General features: G+C 42.9%; 1 protein-coding gene across 2 annotated transcripts in view; it reads left to right on the top strand.

The window, feature by feature from the left end:
* The window catches only part of esr1 (estrogen receptor 1), a 248960-nt gene that overhangs the window by 207252 nt on the left and 16901 nt on the right, over positions 1 to 24807 (top strand). For both annotated transcript variants that reach the window (XM_048535896.2, XM_059648375.1), the window contains 2 exons: positions 3940 to 4078; positions 12690 to 12823. In XM_048535896.2, the coding sequence (XP_048391853.1) occupies positions 3940 to 4078; positions 12690 to 12823 (273 nt within the window). The remainder of the gene's footprint in view (positions 1 to 3939; positions 4079 to 12689; positions 12824 to 24807) is intronic.

Genomic DNA, 24807 nt, shown 5'->3' with positions numbered 1-24807 from the left:
CTGCACATCTGCCAATGTGGTATACTGCATCCACTGTACCCGGTGCGGCTTCCTCTACATTGGGGAAACCAAGCGGAGGCTTGGGGACCGCTTTGCAGAACACCTCCGCTCAGTTCGCAACAAACAACTGCACCTCCCAGTCGCAAACCATTTCCACTCCCCCTCCCATTCTCTAGATGACATGTCCATCATGGGCCTCCTGCACCCGAAGGTTGCAGGAACAGCAACTCATATTCCGCCTGGGAACCCTGCAGCCATATGGTATCAATGTGGACTTCACCAGTTTCAAAATCTCCCCTTCCCCTACTGCATCCCTAAACCAGCCCAGTTCGTCCCTCCCCCCACTGCACCACACAACCAGCCCAGCTCTTCCCCCCCACCCACTGCATCCCAAAACCAGTCCAACCTGTCTCTGCCTCCCTAACCGGTTCTTTCTCTCACCCATCCCTTCCTCCCACCCCAAGCCGCACCCCCAGCTACCTACTAACCTCATCCCACCTCCTTGACCTGTCCGTCTTCCCTGGACTGACCTATCCCCCTCCCTACCTCCCCACCTACACTCTCTCCACCTATCTTCTTTACTTTCCATCTTCGGTCCGCCTCCCCCTCTCTCCCTATTTATTCCAGTTCCCTCTCCCCATTCCCCTCTCTGATGAAGGGTCCAGGCCCGAAACGTCAGCTTTTGTGCTCCTGAGATGCTGCTTGGCCTGCTGTGTTCATCCACCCTCACATTTTGTTATCTTGGAATTCTCCAGCATCTGCAGTTCCCATTATCTCTAAATGCAAAGTGATGCATTTTGGAAGGTCGAACTTAAATGCTGCATATAGGATTAAAGGCAGGATTCTCGGCAGTGTGGAGGAACAGCGGGATCTTGGTGTTCAAGTGCATAGCTCCCTCAAAGTTGCCACCCAGGTGGATAAGCTTGTTAAGAAAGCATATGGTGTTTTGGCTTTCATTAACAGGGGGATCGAGTTTAAGAGCCGCGAGGTTATGCTGCAGCTCTACAAAACCCTGGTGAGACCACACTTGGAATATTGTGTCCAGTTCTGGTTGCCCTATTATAGGAAAGATGTGGAGGCTTTGGAGAGGGTGCAAAGGAGGTTTACCAGGATGCTGCCTGGACTGGAGGGCTTGTCTTACGAGGAGAGGTTGACTGAGCTCGGACTTTTCTCTCTGGAGAGAAGGAGGAAGAGAGGTGACCTGATCGAGGTGTACAAGGTAATGAGAGGCATGGATAGAGTCGATAGCCAGAGACTTTTCCCCAGGGCAGGATTGACTGCCACGAGGGGTCATAGTTTTAAGGTGCTAGGAGGAAGGTATAAAGGAGACGTCAGAGGGAGGCTCTTCACCCAGAGAGTTGTGAGCGCATGGAATAGTTTGCCAGTGGTAGTTGTGGAAGCAGAGTCATTAGTGACATTTAAGCGACTACTGGACATGCACATGGACAGCAGTGAATTGAGGGGAATGTAAATTAGGTTATTTTATTTTTGGATTAGGATTATTCCACAGCACAACATCGTGGGCCGAAGGGCCTGTACTGTGCTGTACTTTTCTATGTTCTATGTTCTAATTTAGCATGGCCAATCCACCTTACCTGCACATCTTTGGACAGTGGGAGGAAACCAGAATGAGGAAACCCACACAGACAGGGAGAATGTGCAAACCCCACACACAGTCACCCGAGGCTGGAACCGAACCAGAGTCCTTGACACCGGGAGGGAGCAGTGCTAGCCACTGAGCCACCCCAATGAAAGCAGTGTTTCTCTAAATGCACTCCATTTTGGGAGATGCAGATGTTTGCATATGGCACTTGATGTTTTCAATGTTTTGAGGAATAGCGATCAATACCAACAGCACATGGTAGTCGGGAATCTTCCTGGAGCAGAAACTGAAGTGGATGGTCTGCTAGTCTATGAATGTGAAGGTGCAGTGGGTGAAGCTGTCACAGATCACAAGGAGAATCCAGTGTGTCTACTGCAGAGAGCATGCCCAGATGAACTTGAGGCTAAATATGAAAACAGGATGCAATTAAAAATGCTTGTGGTTAGGTACCCAGGTCATGTACTGAGAACAAGAGGATTGTTTAAATGATCCCAGGTTCAGGTGATCTGATTAAGCTGTTTAGAATGATCATGGAAGAGACTGGGTTGGCAGACAGCATCTGTTTTTAACTTGCAAGTGAAGGGGTAAAATCCTAAGAGCTGGACCTTCAGACATTTTCTACACCGTCTGGAACTCTGTTCCCTGTGAATTTGTGGATGCTAGGGTCCAACTGGAGCTTTGCAGACTGAGTTTGATGGATTCAATAAATAACGGTAATAAGGAACACGGAATGAATCTGAGCAGGTGATATTGAGGTACAGTTTAATCTATGTAATTGAATAGCAGAACAGGCTTGAGGGACTGAATGGCCTATTCCTGTTCTTATATGCGTCTCTCCATGTCACATAGCTCAGGGATAACGAACACATCCATGCTTGTAAGTTTCATCTACAATGTTACATGGAGCTGGAATAGAACCCAGGGAGAATGGTATTGTCAGGCCATACTCACACATCTGCTTCAGAACCTCCTGAGCACATGAAAGGTGCTACATAAACGGAAGCATTTCTTTCATCAGCAGTCAACTTGGAACAATGCCGGAGTCCGGAAGCAACCACTTTATCTTTAAAGTCATACACTCAGGCCTCATTTTTACAATTTCATTGAAAATCTTTGCATTTACATTTAATCGAAGCAAACAGGTCACATTGTAATTACTGTTTCTGGGCCGGAGTGGCGCTGCTGTTCCTCTGTCAACTTTGGTTTCCATTTAGTCATGAACACAGGAACTTCTCAGAAGCAGCTAATTGACAAAATTTGGGTGTCCGGTGGGTGGGCGAGCAGACTTAAGTTCTGTAATATGAAGCGATAAGTACAAAGAGATTTGGTAGGGAGAAGCAGGTAAATCTCATCATCAGAATTTATCCATCATTGTGGTGGAAATCCTGCGAACAGATAAATCTCTCCCAACCCTTTCTGTCGGATGTTTGTTGTGAAACCTCTCAGAGGTTTGAAAGTAGTGTGTGGAGATTCCCAAATTCATAGCTTTGTACCAGCAAATCAGATTGTGATGCAGACTGTGCTGCTTTTAAAAACAACAAATGTGTCACACAAAGTAGGGATACACAGAAGGACAAAGAGGAGCCATTCACCCTCTCTGGACTATTCCACTATTCAGTTAGATTCATTTTATTAATATCTTAATATACCTGTTATGTTTCCATTCCTTTTAAAGCCCTTGTCAAGCAAACATATTGAAACATTCCAATGACCTTCTCGCAATCAGTTTTAAGGGGGAGAATTCTTGATTTTCAATCTTCTTTGTGTGAAGAAGTGATTTTTGTTCTCACCTTGAACAGCCAAGTTCTGATTTTATGTTTATGTTTGTCTGTTTTGAGTGCCCCAACAGAGAAACCAATTTGTCCCCTATTTAGATATTTTTTAATCAACCTGTTCATGGCCATTATGAAACACATCCAGTGGGCCTCCTGGCTTAGAAGTAGTGACACTACCACTGTGCCACAATAGCCTCTTTCTCTCTACCTTTCTTACTGAATCCTTCAATCCTCTTTGCCTCTTCAGTTAGATCATCCCTTTATCAATGATGGTCAAGAGAGTACAAGGTCAGTCTGTGCAACCTGTCCTCATTACTTCATCTCTTTTAACCAATTACAGTTGGTGAAATTGACAATGGTATAACACAAGGTACTCGAGTGCATTAATGGGTTTGAAGGTCCTTTGAGTCATGTGATAGTTGTGACTCAATCTGTGTGTACCTGCTCCAGGCCGAGCCCTCAGCCTTGTGTACAATTAGCAGACTGAATGTTCGCTCTGTGTCTTGTGTTCACTGTCATTTGTGTGTGTCTCTAACGCAGTCTTTTCCCCCACTCCCCCAGGATTTGTGGATTTAACACTTCATGACCAGGTGCAACTGCTGGAATGCTGCTGGTTAGAAATTTTGATGATTGGCCTTGTCTGGCGATCCATGGAACATCCCGGAAAGCTCATATTTGCACCAGATCTGGTTTTGGACAGGTACTCCCATCTTAGTTCATTGGTTTGCACAGATGTGGTTTTGGACTCTGTAGATCTTTAAGGCACATTGATCAGATATGTGACCCAGAGCCAAAGTTCCATCTTTCCTGAACACACTTCTGACTGTCCGTGGATAGGCTGCGGAGCACGGAAGATAGAAGCACTTCTTGGTTCAACTATAGAGATGGCTGGTGTTGGTTGGAGGTGGGATTATAACATTCCAGAAGCAAATAGTTGAGTGTTGCCAGCATGTGGCGCCACTCTGGCTCAGTGGTTGGCGCTGATGCCTCACATCGCCAGGGACTCAGGTTTGATTCCACCCTCAGGTGACTGTCTGTGTGGAGTTTGCACATTCTCCCTGTGTCTGCATGTGTTTCCTCTGGGTGATCCGGTTTCCTCCCACAGTCCAAAGATGTGCAGGTTAGGGTGGATTGGCCATGCCAAGTTGCCCATGGCATCCAGTGATGTCCAGGCTATGTAGACTAGCCATGGGAAATGCAGGGTTACAGGGTAGGGGACTGGGTCTGGGTGGGATGCTCTTCAGAAGGTTAGTGTGGACGTGATGGGCCAAATGGCCTGCTTCCACACCATGGGGACTCTATGATATCCTGCTACATCATGCCCAAGTCTGACTTTTTAACTTGGATATTGAATTTTGTGAAGCAAATTTACAGGCAAGAAATGGACAATTTGGCCAAGAAATTGTCCAAGCCTGTTCCTTCCACGTTCCCACCATTTGCTTTGGGCTTCTCTGTAGGCATCTAAGTACCCGAATAGGGGGGTCTTTAATATGCAATCGACGTATCCAGTGACAGTTTCAGGCCCCTATTTGGGAACCTGAACAGTCATGCAGCATTGAATTACTGTCGGCACTCAATAGTCAAGCCAGCAACCTGGAGAGGTTGATCCTCTTGCGTTATGGCAAAGCTACGAAGAGCAGGAGTTCTCCTCCCAATCTCCACAACCCCCAGGGCACTGCCAGCCACTGTTTATCTTCATTCCAATTTCCCCATGACAAGAGTGGAGTTTAAAATTAGCCCGAGAGAATCGAGGAGTGATGGTGTAGGACAGTGAGAAGTGTGGAGAGTGCATAAATGTGTAAATACATGCAAACAATAACAGACAGGGAAAGCCCACTGAATCTCACAACTGAGAAGCATTGGGCAGAACACTAAGTGCATTTTGCACGCTGTATTCAACACAATATGATCTCCTGAAAGAAACAGGAGCAAAAGTTGAAAAAGTATCCCAGTCAATTGGGCTGCAGTTCCTTTCTCCTGATTGTAACTTTCATAATGGAGAAAGACTTTGGCAAATCATAATGGAGCAAGATGGTAGAAGAGTGTGCACCAATGGTGCACATTTTATATTCATATAAATCAGGTTGTCCCTCAGCCTTCGAATCTCTGGTTGGACTGTAAATTGTATGAGCCCAGAAGATTAGGAATTGGCAAGGGGAAGAAAAAGTCTGTCTTTGTTTTCCCTAGGACTGTAGCAATGTCTGATAGAGCTGCTCATTTCCTTAGGAAGGTCTAGAGTCCAACACAATAGAAGCAGAGAAACAATTCCCAGTCATGTTAATATTGCAGATTAGGAAGGAGGGGAGATGCAATATTGCATTTCTCTTCTACTTCTGTCACGTTTAGAATTTGGTGGTGCCAGTTCTTGAAGTTGACACTTAACATAAACTAAAGTTCCAAATTTAAATTTGTTATTTGACGTATCCACGTCTAACTCAGATTTACAGTCAATCTCTGCCTGTGAAACAAAAGTTCCTTCAATCCAGATGCACTTTAAAAATAGTACGTTTGAACCATTGTTTAGAGCCTCCAATGTCTATAGCGACTGTACTCTTGCCATTTACAATATGCGCAATGCATCCAAAAGGCATTCCATTAACTTTCTATAATTTTTCTTTGCAATATGTACATTTAAACACAGGGGTATCTTTGGCTGTGTGACAGGAGCAGAAATCAGAACTTTGTTAAGTAATGCAGGTGACATCTTACTGTAGAGAAGTAAGATGTTGTCAGTCTTGATATAGGACATAGACTCCATGAGATTGACAGAAAAGGATTACTGCAATTATCACACAGGGAGGGTTTAAAATAACTGCTTTCTGTACAATCATGATGTATCTGCAAAGGACTTGTTCACATACAAATCAAGACGTTACAAATGAAGAGTAGGAAGCTGGTTAAGATAGAGATCATACAAAACCAGTCCCACCTCTCTACCCTTTCTAATAAAATAATTTTTCTGGGCAGAATATTTCATTGTCAGATTACGGGGATCCTAGTTGTGACGCTTTTCACTTGAGTTATCATGAACTCTTATCGATCCTGAGCTTTAGTCACAGCTGAGCATCTACAGCCTGCTTAGGGCCATCATAAAAATGTCATATCATTTCTCTCTCTTGCTGTTCATTTGATTTGTTCACTGCACTTCAAGCAATTCACTGTCACCCATTGATTTCTAATTGGACTTTTCTCTGTGTTATTGCTTACCTTAGACAGACTAAGGGTGGAATTTAATGCCCTCATACTTTCGGGTGTGGGGGCATTTAACTGGGGAGGGGAGGGAACTGGGTGAGGATCCAGGATGTGCATGGCCTGCCCATCTTGATGTCACTTGTGGCTCTTAGGTGGCACTCCCATCTTACCACCGCAGCTGATCTACCCACTAAGAGGAGGCACCTTCTCAGACCAATCCCGAGAAACACTCTCCGTCATGTTTGCTTATTGGGCTCTCAATTGGGAGCAGGGTGTGATGGCATCACTCGTTCTAAGGCAATTGATGCCTCACTGAGTGACCCAGCATCATGGGGTGAGGGTGGGAGTGTGGGATGGAGAAGAATTCTGATCAATCAACTTAAATGGACAAGTTTTTCACTCCACCAATTTTCAACCAAACTACCCCTACCCCCATAACCAGTGCTTTGGGCGGGGCTGGGGTGCATCATCACCCATAGGGGGCCCAGACTGCACTTAGGCATGAAGTATCAACTCGCTGTCCGGCCATTAGACCTGATGGCAGGATCAATCTGCTGCTGTTGAAATTGTCAGTCCTCATTCACAATGGGCAACCAACCTGTCTCAGCTGTCTTGGCATCTGGAGCTAAGTTATAAAATTCTATCCCTCTGTTTCTTTGCACAGTCTTTAAACCGTTTAATTAAATGCGACAAAATCTTCACTAAAATATCAAGTCACAGCAAACACAATGTTACTGTTGGCTATTGATTGTTACTGGCAACCTCAATGCTACACCAAGAGTGTCCCTGACTTCACTTGATACGTAGTGGAAACTGAGGCAGATTTGACCTTCCATCATGTCGATTTACATGACCACAGCGATATCTATTTTCCTTTTTTGATTTCTCCGCATCTCTTCAAGTTGGCTTTGTACGCAGAAAGCACAACAACAGTTTATGTATGAATTCAATTGGGTTCTGAATCAGAAATGTTATTTAAACACTCAGTTTAATGATATTAATGCCAGACTGTTGATTAAGAGTGAATCTAACAGCATCTGCAGTCAATTAGAGTTAACCTTGTACATTTGTGACTTTGAAATTGTTTACAACGGGCAAGTTGCTGAAGTGAGAGTTTATAACAGCACCGCTAGGGAAACTGGGGGTCTAGGATCTGAAGTGAACTGGGCAAGTTACTGTGTATTTCCAGAAACAGTTAGGTTAGAGGATTGTGAAATTAAGAGCACAAGGACTGAGATGCAAGTGTAAATAAAGTGGGAAATTCAATGTCAAATCAGATACACGAGAAAAATAAAAAGAGGGAAAAGAAAGCAGAATTAAATATGTTATTTTACATCTCCAAAGTTCAACTCAACTCCACATCCATTTGAATCAATATTTGTAGCCAAGGACGTAATCTGATAATAATAAACACTAATCATATTGTTAAAGTGTTCTTAGACTCACATGGACAAGATTGGGTTCAATGGGTTGAGTTTATTCTGCATTTACTGCATTAATATGGCAATTTGTTGCCATTCAATGTCGTTTAATGTTGAGGCAGATTTTTGGCTATTTTCAGAGATAATGGCAAATAGTTCAGGCAGCTTTTGGGTATTTCAGTTGAACATTGCATTTGAACATTGCCTGAAGTTATTGGAGAGGAAAATCTGGAAGGCTAAAGTCCATCCTGTTGAGAAATGATTGGTCCAGTAACATAGGGAACTGTCGTCATGGGTTTCCCACATTCCCTGATCCAACAAGTGCTTAATTACGCCATCCAAGGGTGATAAGAGAGACAGTGCCCCTCAAGGGCAGCATAGTGGCTCAGTGGTTAGCACTGCTGCCTCACAGTGCAAGGGACCCAGCCTTGGGTAACCATCTGTGTGGAGTTTGCACCTTCTCCCCGTGTCTGTGCAGGTTTCCTCCGGGTGCTCCAGTTTCTTCCCAAATTCCAAAGATGTGCAGGTTAGGTGGACTGACCGTGCTAAATTGCCCATAGTGTCTAGGGTTGTGCAGGCCATGTGGATTACCTATGGTAAATTGCCCTGCCGTGGGTAGGCTAGGTAGGTTAGCTATGGTAAATGTGTTGTAGGGATAGGGTAGGATACACTTCAGAGAATTTGTGTGGACTTGATGGGCCAAATGGCCTCTATCTGCACTGTAGGGATTCTAAGTCTGACAAGCTGTAATCATTAAAAACACCCTAAATACTTCAAACATGGTATATCAATAAAAAAAACTTTGTTCTACTCGACTGTCTTTGCACTAAACTGCTTATTCCCACCTCCAAACTGACATCCTGTCACCAGCAAGTTGCCCCTTGACCCCCCCACCCCATTGTTAATTAGCCACATGAGAAAGCTGAGAGCAATCTTTGATTTGAAAATGTGGAATTCAGTTGTTATAACTCGAGAAACAGCCCACTCTTATTTAAAATCTTTGTGATCAAAGCACTTACTTTTCCCCCATCTCTATGAAGTGGAAGTAATTTCCCCAGCTAAAGAACCCTGCAGTGTGGAAGCAGGCCATTCAGCCCATTGCCTCTAGACTAACTCTCTGAAGAGCATCCCCCAACCTGGAACCCTACAATTCCCATGGCTAATCTGCATGTCCCAGGGCAAAATTAGCAGCCAATCTGCCTAACCCACACATCTTTGGGCTGTGGGGCGATGTCACAGCACCTGAAGGAAACCCACACAGACACAGGAGAATGTGCAAGCTCGACACAGACAGTCACCCAAGGGTGGAATTGAACCCGGGTCCCTGACGCTGTGAGGCAGCAGTCCTAACCATTGAGCCACCGTACCACCTGTCTTCTGTATTCTTCAGCACTGTGCCGGGGCAGAGAGAGCTAACAGCTGACCCACTCATGGGAATGTACCCATCTTCCCTCACATCCTAATCGGGATTGCTGAACAGGCACTGTTTATGAGAATTCCAATCAGCCGATCACATGGATTGAGGAAACAAACCTGGAATTTTCCACATCTGCACAACTCCCCTGCTGACTAACTGAAGCAGGAATGGAATCTGAAACTTGGGGTTTTAATTGCCAGAGACAATGGCCAAACATTGTTCTGGGAAGTTACTGAGAAACAGACCTGTCTCTACAGACGTGAGAAAACAGAGAAACACATTTGCTTTTTTTTGATATATTTTTCTGATTTAGCACATGGCTGTCACATCTCAATTAATCTTAATTAGCCAGGTCGGGGGCAAAAAGAAAAGCCAACTTAGAAATTCCCCTGAATGAAAGTTAGTGGAGTTTTATTACCTGCAACCCTGAGAGGGAAAAAAATAGTAAAACATGATGTCAAACACAGACAAACAGTTCACAGAGAGGATGTGGTATAGGGCATACAATACAGACAAGAAGATAAAGGCATATGGAGTTACAGATCTTAAGAGTCCATGAGGTTGTGAAGGTGAAGGGACATGTGTTTAAACTGCCTAGCTGTGTTCCTGTTTTTTCAGCAATGATGAAGTTTATGGATCTTGAGTTATCAGTATATGGGTGATGTTTCCAAGATATTCCTGGTGCTGGTTTTTGATTGAGATTGATACTGAGAGAGGAGAGAGTTTCCAATAACCTTTCTGTTATCAGTCCAAGTTGTTTTCTCTGTTTTTATTCAAACACTCCTGCTGATTTTATCATTTCATGATGCAGAATATTATGTCTATGTCATTGTTCAATTGCAAGCTGGATAATTACAGCAAACTTTACCCTCTCAGCGTGTGCAATTATGATGCAAGTGAGTAAAACAAGACGTGCAAATTTCTCTTTGCACTGCCTCTTGATTCCAATGATATATCAGAGGCAACAGGGATCATTAATTTTAAGTCAGGTGAACATAGCAGCCATTTTATGTCAACAGTGCTCTTTTAAAAACCAGTTTTAGTTAATGAAAGCCTCAAGTATTGAATTCAAATGATGAAACTTGACGATTGATGGTTCATGATTGTAATAATGCCACTACTGAACCTGCCTCCATAAGACAGCACATTCCAGATCATAGCCATTTGCTGTGTGTAGAAGCTTTTCCTTATCACTTTAGCTTCCTTTACTTTACTGAAAATCTAGGTCCTCTTACTCCTAATCATTTCAGAACATTTTCTACCAATTTCTGAGGTCATGATTTTCAATATTTACGAGATCTCCTCTCAGTCTTTTCTTTAAGGGAAATAATCTTTACTTATTCAAGCTATCTGCCAAAGTACCTCATTTCAGAAACCATGCTCACAACCCTACTCTGCACACAGTTCAATGCCTTCACATTCTACCATGTGGTAACAAAAACTGTGACTCGACACTCCTGCTCTGGCCAAACCAGTGATTTACATAAGTACAATGTCTTCTCCTTGCTTTTGTGCCCCTATTAATGAAATCAAGGATACTGTATGCTTTACTAATTGATCTGAACCCGTCCTGCCAGCTTTAATGACTTAAGCACAAATACACACAGGTCCCTTGCTCCTGCAACCCTTTTTACAGTGGTACCTTTTCTTTTTAATTATCCCTTCTTGTACTTTCTACAAAATTGTCACACCTCCCACTTTTCATCTGCCACCTATCCACTCTCCATCTCATTTATAGCCTTCTGAAGTTCTGCACTGTTCTCCTCTTGATATACGAGGCTTCCTAGTTTTGTACCGTACCATTTGCAAATTTTGAAATTGTGCCCCATACAGCTATACCTAGATCATTGGCGTATATTGCGAAAAGTGAGATTTCCAATGTTAGCTCCTGGGGAACATCACTACAAACCCTGCCCCAGCACACAAAACAAAACACTCATTAACCATTGTGCTCTGTTTTCTGTTACTGTGCTAAATGTGTACCCATGTTGCTACTGGCCCTTTTATTCTGTGAGTGAAACTTTGCTTACAAGTATGTTTTAACAATACTTTATCAGATGCCTTTTGGAAATCTATGTATGCCACACTAAAGCATCAACCCTCTCTGTTACCACTTTAAATAATTCCAGCAAGTTAGTTAAATATAACTTTCCCTTGGAAAATCCAGGCTGGGTCTCCCTAATAAATCCACATTTGTCCATGTGATTATGAATATTGTCCCACATTTTTCTTTCTAGCCATTTCCCCATGATCCAAGTGACACTGACAGTTCTGTAATTGATAGGCTTAACCTGATGCCCTTTTTTGAACCAGGGTGTTACATTTGCAATTCTCCAGTTCTCTGCCACCAACCTGGATTAAAGGAAGATGGAAATGTTATAGCTAGTGCTTCTGTAAATTCCACTCTCACATCCCCTTACCATTTCATCCATTCCCAATGCCTTGTCGATGTTAAGGACTGATAATCTATCTAAAAACCTCCACTTTATCAATTTTAAATCTTCTCATGACTGAAATCCCCTCATGACTGTACAGAAACCTATTTGTGTCATCTGTCCTCACAACTTAATTCTCTAAGTCTCACCACCAATCTGGTGATTCGGCCCTGTAATCCCTCTGAGGCTAGTATATCCTTCTGCAGATATGTTGCTCAAAACTGACGTCAATATTCCAGGTAGGGGCTGACTAAAGCTCGGTGCAACTGAAGAACCTCTTCCTGCTCTTTGTATTCTCGCCTCTTTGAGATAAAAGCCACCCTTTCAGCCTTTATTTACGTACCTGTCCACTAGTTTTCAACAATTTGTGCACTTGGACTCTGCTCCTCTCCAGCTCCTAGTCACTGCCTATTTCAAAAGTACTTCAAATTATGTGGGTCCAAATTAGTTGTGTTGCTCATGCCAGCATTGTACTCGATTTTCCACATATTTGCCTGTTCACTTAAACTTGAAGCTGCTAATGCAGTTGAACATTTTCAGAAAAAGACCAAAGATTTCAAAATTAGACTTTATTATTATATGTACTCAAATACAAAAGTACTGGAGTGCAATGAAAAGTTTTCAATATCACCACACATGGCTCCCTCTTAGTTACAAGTGCCTCGGTACAAAAACACAAAGAACATGGTATAAAGGAATGAGGAACAAAGATAATAGTTAAAAGAATCTACTGTTTTGACTTTGTGATGAGAGTTCCTAAAATTTTAGGAAATTGTATGACAGCTTTTTTTTGTCCTTCAAGGAAATAGAAGATTAAATTTATGTTTGTCAATTTCTTGTTTGAAGGAATGAAGGGAAATGTGTTGAAGGGATGGTGGAAATATTTGACATGCTCCTAGCAACCATGTCACGATTCCGCCTGCTAAAGCTTCAGTGTGAGGAATACATCTGTCTGAAGGCCATCATTTTGCTGAATTCTGGTAAGTCGCAGCCATTTGAGTATCCATTAAGCACATGTTCCATGATTGGCATTGAACAGTATATTAACATGTCCATGCATTTGGTACAAAGTGCTTTCAATTCTACCTATAGACTAAACAGTATCCAGTGCACTTGTAATGTCCCATTCACCATCTTCACAGGGCAAGGGGTGACCATTTATCCACCCACCTCTGTGTCATCTACAAACTTAGCAACAATGTCCTCAGTTCCTTCAGCAGATTGGTAATGTAAAATGAGAATAGTTATGGTCCCAACACTGGTCTCTACAGAACTCCACCAGTCACTAGCTGCCATCCTGAGAATGACCTCTTTATTCCCACTCTTTGCCTTCTGCCACTCAGTCAATTCTCTATCCATGCTAATATCTTTGCCCCTAAAACCGTGCGCTCTTATTTAGCAGTCTTCTGTGCAAGGACCTTGTCAAAGGCCTTCTGGAAATCCAAACAGATCACATTCACTGGATTTTCTTTCTATAACTTGCTAGTTGCATCCTCAAAGAATTCTAACAGATTTGACAGGCATGACCTGCCCTTGACTCAGCCCTATTTTAGTACTTTCAAGTAACTCCGCAATCTCATCCTTAATAATGGAGGATTTTACCAACAACTGAGGTCAGGTTAACCAGCCTATAGTTTCCTGTCTTCTACCTCCCTCTCTTCTTAAATGGGGGTGTTACTTCAGCCATTTTCCCGTCTGTGACCCTCCATGACTCCTCCAGCCTGATTTTCCAGTCCACCTGCACATTAAAGTAATGCTGCCTTTCTTCCAGGCCTTTTCCATCTGATTTATTTTCTATCCCACACCCTGACCGCTGCTAGGAGGCCTGTACATACTTTCATCAGGGTGTTTATCATTTGCAGTTCCCTAACTCTACCCACACAGATTCTACACCTTCTGACTCTATATCACTTTTTGTTATTGATTTAATTTCATTGCTTATTAACATGGCAACCCTGCCCCCTCTGTCCATCTGCCTGTCCTTTCGATGGAACTTGTATCTTTGGATATTTAGCTCCCAGCCCTGATCCCCTTATAGTTATGTCTCTGTGACCTATAACATGGTACCTGCCAATTTCAATCTGCGCTACAAGCTCATTTGCTTTGTTTCATGTACTGCATGTATTTAAGAAAAACACCCTCAGTCCTGTGTTGACTGTTCCCCTTCTCATAGTTGTCCCCTCACCTGCTGTGCCTGAAGTTAGATTCATGAACCTTTCCATACTCTAGCCTATTACTTGTTCTGGAAATTCTAATAACATCTCCTGTGCCCTCCCCACCTTTAGCTTCTTCCATGCAATTGACCCCCTCCCCCAACACTATTTGGTTTAAAGCCCTAGTTGTGATTGGCCAGGACTCTGGTCCCAGCATGATTCAGTGGAGTCGTCCCATTGGAACAGCTCCTTCCCTCCCTTGTACTGGTGCCAACGTCCCATGGTTTCAAATCTGTTTCGCTCATACCAATCTTTGAGCCATGTATTTACCTTATTAATCTTGTTGACCCTGTACCAATTTGCTCAAGGCTCAGGTGGTAATCCACAGATTATAACTGTTACAGTTCTGCTTTTTAATTTAGCCCCTAGCTGCTTATATTCCCTCAGTGGAACTTCTTTTCTCTTTCTCCCTGTATCGTTAGTACCCATGTGGGCCATGACAACTGGATCTTTCCCCTCCAACTCCAAGTTCCTCTGCAGCCCACATGAAATGTCCTGACACCCCCGCCACCAGGCAGGCAACGCAGTCTTTGGGACTCTCTGGCCATAGAGAACAGTGTCTATTTCCTTGGCTGTACTATCTCCAATTACAACTACATTTCTCTTCTCTCAGCCCTCTTGAATAAAAAGTGTGATGACAGAACATTTGGAAATCACTAACAGGATTGGTCAAAGCCAGCACGTGTTTATGAAAGTCAAATTATACCTAAAACGTCTTGAGTTTTTTTGAGGACGTAACTAATGGGAGAGTTAAAGGAAAACCAATGGTTGTGACGTAGTTGGATTTATAGAAGACTTTTGATGATGTCCTTCATAAGAGTTCCCAGGGTAAAGCTACAGCACATGGGATAGGGAGTAATTTATTGGCATGGATCAAGAATCAGTTGACAGGAAACGGTGGGTATAAATAAGTCTTTTGACCAATGCCAGGCAATCACTAGTGGAGTACTGTAAGAATCGGTGCTTAGGCCCCAACTGTTCACTATATACATCAATGTCATGGACAAGGGAACCAAATATAACATCTCCAAGTTTTCTGATGACAAGTACACTGGGTGGAATTGAGAATTATGAGGAGGATGTATGGAGGTTGCAAGGCGATTCAGACAAATTGAAAGAGTGGGAAAACACATGCCATACACTGTACAACTTGGTCAAAGTGAACTTCTGTGGTTTGTTGCGCAAAACAGAAAGGAAGGATATTACTTAAAAGGTGATGTTTTGGAGATGTGGATGTACAAAGGTTTATAGGTGTCTTTGTATATCAGTCAATGGAAGCAGACAGGCAGGTGCAGAAAACCACTAGGAAGGCAAATGCTATATTTGCCTTAATTACAAGAGGATTTAAATTATGTAGGAACATAGCTTATTTCTGCTCCTATATTCTGTTTGAGACTTTGAGCCAGCTTTGCCATTCATAATGATCATGGCTGATCGTTGAACTCAATTCCCTAATCCAAACCTTCCTCCATATCTCTTAATCCCTTTAGCCACATATCTCCTTCCTTCTTGAAGATATATGATGTTATGGCCTCAACCACCTACTGTGGTAGCTAATTCCACAGGCTCGCTATTCACTGGGGAATGAAAGTTCTCCTCATCTCAGTCCTAAAATGTTTATCCCTTATCCTAAAATGATCCCTAGTTCTGGACTCCCTCACCATTGGGAACATCTTCCTGTACTTAACCTGCACAGGACTGTTAGAATTCTATAGGTTTTTATGAGGTTCTCCCCTCATACTTCTAAACTCAAGTGAATACAATCTTAATCAACTCAATCTCTCCTCATACATCAGTCTTGTCATCCCAGGAATCAGTTTGGTAGACCTTTGCTGCACTCCCTGTATAACAAGAACATCCTTCCTCAGAAACGAAAACCAAACACAATATTCCAGATGTGGCTTGATTGAGGTCCTGCATAATTGAAGCAAGACATCATTGCTCCTCTTGAAACCTGTTGCAGGGAAGGCCAACGTTCAGTTTGCTTTATTTACAGCCCGTTGCACCTGCACGCTTACTTTCAGTGATTGGCGCATGAAGACTCTGTTGAACATTCCCCTTTTTCACCCATTCAAATCATAATCTGTCTTCCTATTTTTGCTACCAAAGTGGACAACCTCATATTTATCTGCACTATACTGCATCTGCCATGCATTTGTCCACCCACTCAGCCTGTCCAAATCACACTGCAACATCCCTGCATCCGCCTCACAGCTCACCCTTTCACCCAACTTTGTGTTATCTGCAGATTTTGAGGCATTACATTCAGTTCTCTCATTGAAATCATTAATATTTGTTATGAATAGCTGGGCTCCCAGCCTCACTAGTTGCTGCCTTCCATTTAAAAAAAAAAGACCCATTTATCCTTATTATTTGTTTCCTATCTGCTAATTTTCTAGTTCTCTCAATCACTACCCCTAATCCCATGTGCTTTAATTTTCCAAATGAACCTCTTCAGTAGGACTTTGTCAAAAGCCTTCTGAAAGTCCCAATAAACCACATCCACTTGCTCCTACTGATCAACTCTACTGGTTACATCCTCAAAGAATCCCAGTGGATTCGTAAAGCATGATTTCCCTTACGTAAATTCACGCTGACTGTGTCTGATTCTATCTGTTTTCTCAGTGCTTGGCAATAAAATCCTTGATAATGGACTCTAGCATCTTCTCCATGACCAAAGTTAGACTCACCGCTCTATAATACCCCGTTTTCACTCCCTGCTTCCCTTTTTAAATTGTGTATGTGGTTACATTAGCTACTCTCCCATCTGTAGGATATATTCCACAGTCCAAAGAATCATGGAAGATGACCATCCACTATTTCTAGGGCCACTTCCTTAACTATTCCAGTATGTAAATTATCAGGCCTTTGGAATTTAAAGCTTTGAATCCCATCAATTTCTCCAACACGATTTCTCTACTAAATTAGATCTCATTTGCTCCCTCTAACTAAACACTGTGCTCCCCATCATTTCTATTATGTTTTTCATGTTCCCCTTTGTGAATTCAGAAGCAAAGTGTGAATTTAGGTCTTCAGCCATTTCTTAGGTACCAATTATAAATTCCCCCGTTTCTGACTATAAGCCCCACATTAATTTTCATCAATATTTTTCTCTTTACACACATATAGAAGCTTTTGCAGTCAGTTCTTATGCTCCCTACAAGCTTACTGTCATACTCTATTTTCATATTCTTAATCAATCCCGTGGGTCTTCCTTTGCTGACTTTTAAACTGTTCCCAATCCTCATGTCCATTGTTTTCCCTTGCCAATGCGTATGCCTCTTTGTATCTAATACAGCCTCTAACTTCCCTTGTAAACCGTGGTTTGGTCACTGCTTTCTTGGCACTCTTGCTCCAGACAGGAAAATGATTTTTTCTGGTTCACTCATTCGCTGTTTGAATGTTTGCCGTTGCCAATCCACTGCCGTTCCTTTCAGTAACACTTCCCAATCCATCGTAGCCATCATGGATTCCCTTATTAAGATTCAGGATCTCAGTCTCAGAATCAACTACCTCACTATCCATCTTGATGAAGAACTCCATCATATTATGATCGCTCATCCCCAATGGATCTCTCACAACTACATTACCAATTATTCCTTTCTCAATCTAAGATGGCCTGTTCTCTCATTGCTTTCTCAATGTGTTGGAGCAGAAAACCATCCCATTCACATTCTAGGAAATCCTCCTCGACGGTATTGGGACTAATTAGATTTGCCCTATCTATATGCAGATTAAAGTTAACCATAATTTCAGAGGTTCCTTTATTGCATACGTCTCTGATTCCCTGTTTAACACATTCCCAATGTCACCACTATGGTTTGGTGGTCTACATACCAACCCCACAATATTTTTTGCCACTTGGGTATTTCTCAGTATCTTTCCTCAATATTGTTTTTATATCGTCTTTCACCAGTAATGCAACTCCATCGCCTTTTCCATTTTAAAAACCGAAAGAACTGCGGGTGCTGTAGATCAGGAACAAAAACAGAAGTCGCTGGAAATGTTCAGCAGTCCTGGCAGCATCTGTGGAGGAAAAAATCAGAGTTAATGTTTCGGGTCTGGTGACCCTTCCTCAGATTTTCTTCTTCTCCACAGATGCTGAGCTTTTCCTGCCTTTTCCTTTTTATCTGACTTTCTGAAATACCAGAGTTCCCCCGGATGTTCAGTTCTCACCCTGGTCACCCAGCAGCCACGTCTCCATTATCCCAACAATATCATACCTGGTTGCATCTATTTACTCGATTAATTCATCTACTTTACTTTGAATGCTCTGTGCCAAGCCTTAAGGGTTGCCTTTTTAACATTCCTTGTCCCATTCCCATTATTTTTTGCACTGACTTTGTTTGCTTCTGGCGTTTGATTCCTTTGCCTATCGCTTCTGTTTTTCCTCTTTCTGTCATTTGGGTTCCTGTCTTGATTACTCTACTCTGATGCCTCACAGAGGTTCCCATCCCCCTCCAATTATGTTCAAAACTAGGGACATCTTGTTGCAGTTACAGAGGGTCTTGATAAGAACACACAGGGAGGTTTGCTTGCCATTTTGGTCTCCCTACCTAAGGAAGGATATATTTTCCATACAGGGAGTGCAGCAGAGGTTCATTAGGCCGATACTGGAGATAGTGGGACTGTCCCCAAGAGATGAGATTGATTTGATTGGTCCTGTATTCACAAGAATTTTGAGCAATGTGGGGGGATACGATTGAGATGCATGAAATTCTAACCAGGCTGGACGTACTAGATGAAGGGAGATAACAAGGTGTGGAGCTAGATGAACACAGCAGGCCAGGCAGCATCAGAGGAGCAGGAAGGCTGAGGTTTCGGGTCTGGACCCTTTTTCAGAAAATGTTGGCTACGGGTGAGAAGTCTAGAACCAGGGGTCAAAGTGTCAGCATTCAGAGTAGACCATATAGGACTGAGATAAGAAGAAATCTCTTTGCTTTGAGGCTGAGCAGAGATTTGGTTGAGATTTTCAAAATCTTGATCGGGCTGGACAGAATAGAAAGGGAGAAAATGTTTCTGTTCGAGAAAGAAAAAAATAAACAAGACAGTATATATTGAAAGTAATATGAAAGTGAAGCAAGGGTGAATGCAGAGAAAAATGTTTTCATACCGTGAGTAGTTAGGGTATGAAATACACTGTTTGGAAATATGGTGCAGGCAGCTTCAATTGAGATATTCCAGTGGGGATTGGATCATTTATTTTTCTTGGCTGGGAATGGTGTGCAAGGACATGGGGAAAAAGGCAGGAGATTGTCACTAGGGAATAGGCACAATGGGTCGAATAGTCACCTTCTGTGCTGTAACAATTCTGTGTTGAGATAGATAAACGTTTTAACTTTAAAAGTTTCAAATGGTATGGGGAGAAAACGAGAATAGAGTATTACATTAGAGAATCAACCATGATTATATTGAATGGTAGATCAGGCTAAAAGGGCCAAATGGCCTCCTTGTTTCTACGTTTCATGATGAAACGTCATAACTTTCATAACCCCACCCTGGGCCACCCTGGAGTATTGTGTTATGCCTGCGGTTGGAGTCCTAAACAGATTTCTAGCTAATGTTATACTTTTCATTATCAACGAATGAAATCTGCTGGAAAAGGGAATTTAAAGTAATTTTTATTTTGGGAGAAGTAGAGAACAGGGTCACCTTGTCTAGACTGTAATAATCCAGAAATAAAACAGAAAGTGCTGGAGATATTTAGCACGTCCAGCAGTATCCAAGGAGAGAGAAACAGAGACACCAGTCTGTTCTGATGACCATTCATCAGAACTCCGGTCTTTAATACAGCCACAGTGAATATGGACCACCTAGTCAGGCTATTAAAACCCCGGTTGCAACAAAAATTCCAATTATCACATGGACTCGTAGCTGAGACTATAATGATACAGGTTGTCCAATCCAGACTGCAAAGGCCTTGGTCATTCTAACACCTACTACAAAATCCAGGGGAACTGAGCCCACACTGTAGTAACCCCAGTCTCAGGCTAAGTTATTGTAAACGGGCCATTCAGTTCAAGCTACAACAGTTGGGATCCCGACATTAGACGCAAATCATCTGGGCCATCTAACCCTGACAAAAATAATTTGCGTCTCTTCAACACAACAGCGTTCAAATCATTTAATCCAAATGTCAAAATGTGAACCTCATATGCAAGGCAGGAATAGTTTATAATAGACAACCCCAATTGACTACATCCCTGTGTAAACTCCACCCCCAACTCCCAAACCCCACATCGACAATACTGCGTAAACCAGCCCAAACAACAATACCCTGGATAAACTAGCCTCCTCTCTACAATACCCTGCGTAGTCTACATTACCCCCGTAAACTAGCACAGACTACAATAGCCTGGGGTAAACCAACGCAGACTGCAGTACCCTGAGTAAACTAGCCCATAGCACAATACTCCGGGTACCCTTGCCCACTCTATAGTACCCCAAGTACACTTTGACAATACCCTGGGTGAACTAGGCCAGAGCACAATACCCTGGGTAAACTAGGCCAGAGCACAATACCCTGGGTAAACTAGGCCATAGTACAATACCCTGGGTAAACTAGCCCATAGTACAATACCCTGGGTAAACTAGACCATAGTACAATACCCTGGGTAAACTAGACCATAGTACAATACCCTGGGTAAACTAGACCATAGCACAATACCCTGGGTAAACTAGGCCATAGCACAATACCCTGGGTGAACTAGACCATAGCACAATACCCTGAGTAAACTAGACCATAGTACAATACCCTGGGTAAACTAGACCATAGCACAATACCCTGAGTAAACTAGCCCATAGCACAATACCCTGGGTAAACTAGACCATAGCACAATACCCTGGGTAAACTAGGCCATAGCACAATACCCTGAGTAAACTAGACCATAGCACAATACCCTGAGTAAACTAGACCATAGCACAATACCCAGAGTAAACTAGACCATAGCACAATACCCTGGGTAAACTAGACCATAGCACAATACCCTGAGTAAACTAGACCATAGCACAATACCCTGGGTGAACTAGACCATAGCACAATACCCTGGGTAAACTAGGCCATAGCACAATACCCTGAGTAAACTAGACCATAGCACAATACCCAGAGTAAACTAGACCATAGCACAATACCCTGGGTAAACTAGACCATAGCACAATACCCTGAGTAAACTAGACCATAGCACAATACCCTGGGTGAACTAGACCATAGCACAATACCCTGAGTAAACTAGACCATAGCACAATACCCTGTGTAAACTAGACCATAGCACAATACCCTGAGTAAACTAGACTATAGCACAATACCCTGGGTAAACTAGACCATAGCACAATACCCTGAGTAAACTAGACCATAGCACAATACCCTGGGTGAACTAGACCATAGCACAATACCCTGAGTAAACTAGGCCATAGCACAATACCCTGAGTAAACTAGACCATAGCACAATACCCTGGGTGAACTAGGCCATAGCACAATACCCTGAGTAAACTAGACCATTGCACAATACCCTGGGTGAACTAGGCCATAGCACAATACCCTGAGTAAACTAGACCATAGCACAATACCCTGGGTGAACTAGGCCATAGCACAATACCCTGAGTAAACTAGCCCATAGCACAATACCCTGGGTGAACTAGCCCATAGCACAATACCCTGGGTGAACTAGACCATAGTACAATACCCTGAGTAAACTAGACCATAGTACAATACCCTGAGTAAACTAGACCATAGTACAATACCCTGAGTAAACTAGCCCATAGCACAATACCCTGGGTGAACTAGACCATAGTACAATACCCTGAGTAAACTAGACCATAGTACAATACCCTGAGTAAACTAGACCATAGTACAATACCCTGAGTAAACTAGACCATAGCACAATACCCTGAGTGAACTAGCCCATAGCACAATACCCTGGGTGAACTAGCCCATAGCACAATACCCTGAGTAAACTAAACCATAGTACAATACCCTGGGTGAACTAGACCATAGCACAATACCCTGAGTAAACTAGACCATAGTACAATACCCTGGGTAAACTAGACCATTGCACAATACCCTGAGTAAACTAGGCCATAGCACAATACCCTGAGTAAACTAGACCATAGCACAATACCCTGAGTAAACTAGACCATAGTACAATACCCTGAGTAAACTAGACCATAGCACAATACCCTGAGTAAACTAGGCCATAGCACAATACCCTGAGTAAACTAGACCATAGCACAATACCCTGAGTAAACTAGACCATAGTACAATACCCTGAGTAAACTAGACCATAGTACAATACCCTGAGTAAACTAGACCATAGCACAATACCCTGGGTGAACTAGACCATAGCACAATACCCTGAGTAAACTAGCCCATAGCACAATACCCTGGGTGAACTAGCCCATAGCACAATACCCTGGGTGAACTAGACCATAGTACAATACCCTGAGTAAACTAGACCATAGTACAATACCCTGAGTAAACTAGACCATAGCACAATACCCTGAGTAAACTAGCCCATAGCACAATACCCTGGGTGAACTAGCCCATAGCACAATACCCTGAGTAAACTAGACCATAGTACAATACCCTGGGTGAACTAGACCATAGCACAATACCCTGAGTAAACTAGACCATAGTACAATACCCTGAGTAAACTAGACCATAGTACAATACCCTGAGTAAACTAGACCATAGCACAATACCCTGAGTAAACTAGCCCATAGCACAATACCCTGGGTGAACTAGCCCATAGCACAATACCCTGAGTAAACTAGACCATAGTACAATACCCTGGGTGAACTAGACCATAGCACAATACCCTGAGTAAACTAGACCATAGTACAATACCCTGAGTAAACTAGACCATAGTACAATACCCTGAGTAAACTAGACCATAGCACAATACCCTGAGTAAACTAGACCATAGTACAATACCCTGAGTAAACTAGACCATAGCACAATACCCTGAGTAAACTAGACCATAGTACAATACCCTGAGTAAACTAGCCCATAGCACAATACCCTGAGTAAACTAGACCATAGTACAATACCCTGAGTAAACTAGACCATAGTACAATACCCTGAGTGAACTAGACCATAGCACAATACCCTGGGTGAACTAGCCCATAGCACAATACCCTGGGTGAATTAGACCATAGCACAATACCCTGTGTAAACTAGACCATAGCACAATACCCTGAGTAAACTAGACCATAGTACAATACCCTGGGTAAACTAGACCATAGCACAATACCCTGAGTAAACTAGACCATAGTACAATACCCTGGGTGAACTAATCTACTCTACACAAACCTGAATAAATTAGTTCACTCGACAATACCCTGGATAAACAAGCCCAGTTCACAATACCCTGGATAACATAGAACATTACAGCACAGTACAGGCCTTTCGGCCCTCAATATTGTGCCGACCTGTCATACCGATCTCACCCCATCTAACCTACACTATTCCATGTACGTCCATATGCTTGTCCAATGACGACTTAAATGTACCTAAAGGTGGCGAATCTACTACCGTTGCAGGCAAAGCGTTCCATTCCTTACTACTCTCTGAGTAAAGAAACTACCTCTGACATCTGTCCTATATCTTTCACCCCTCAATTTAAAGCTATGCCCCCTCGTGCTCGCCGTCACCATCCTAAGAAAAAGGCTCTCCCTATCCACCCTATCTAACCCTCTGATTATTTTATGTTTCAATTAAGTCACCTCTCAACCTTCTTCTCTGTAACAAAAACAGCCTCAAGTCCCTCAGCCTTTCCTCGTAAGACCTTCCCCCCAACCCCCTACCAGGCAACATCCTAGTAAACCTCCTCTGCACCCTTTCCAAAGCTTCCACATCCTTCTTATAATGCGGTGACCAGAACTGTACACAATACTCCAAGTGCGGCTGCACCAGAGTTTTGTACAGCTTCACCATAACCTCTTGGTCCCAGAACTCGATCTCTCTATTAATAAAAGCTAAAACACTGTATGCTTTCTTAACAGCCCTGTCAACCTGGGTGGCAACTTTCAAGGATCTGTGTTCATGGACACCGAGATCTCTCTGCTCATCTACACTACCATGAATCTTACCATTAGCCCTTCTGGTTACTCCTACCAAAGTGCATCACCTCACACTTGTCTGCATTAAACTCCATTTGCCACCTCTCAGCCCAGCTCTGCAGCTTATCTATGTCTCTCTGCAAACTACAGCATCCTTCATCACTATCCACAACTCCACCGACCTTAATGTCGTCTGCAAATTTACTAACCCATCCTTCTACACCCTCATCCAGGTCATTTATAAAAATGACAAACAGCAGTGGACCCAACACCAACCCTTGCGGTACACCACTAGTCTCCAGGATGAACATTTCCCATCAACTACCACCCTCTGTCTTCTTTCAGCAAGCCAATTTCCGATTCAAACTGCTATATCTCCCACAATTCCATTCCTCTGCATTTTGTACAATAGCCTACTATGGGGAACCTTATCCAACGCCTTGCTGAAATCCATATACACCACATCAACCGGTTTACTCTCATCTATCTGTTTGGTCACCTTCTCAAAGAACTTAATAAGGTTTGTGAGGCACGAACTTCCCTTCACAAAGCCGTGCTGACTATCCCTAATCAATTTATTCTTTTCTAGATGGTTATAAATCCTATCCCTTATAACCTTTTCCAACGCTTTACCAACAACTGAAGTAAGGCTCACTGGTCTATAATTACCAGGGTTGTCTCTACTCCCCTTCTTG

This window comes from Stegostoma tigrinum, chromosome 9, assembly GCF_030684315.1.
Source record: "Stegostoma tigrinum isolate sSteTig4 chromosome 9, sSteTig4.hap1, whole genome shotgun sequence".
Lineage (NCBI taxonomy): Eukaryota > Metazoa > Chordata > Chondrichthyes > Orectolobiformes > Stegostomatidae > Stegostoma > Stegostoma tigrinum.
Note: the sequence above shows the minus strand (reverse complement) of the source record. Positions and strands in the feature narration are given on the sequence as shown.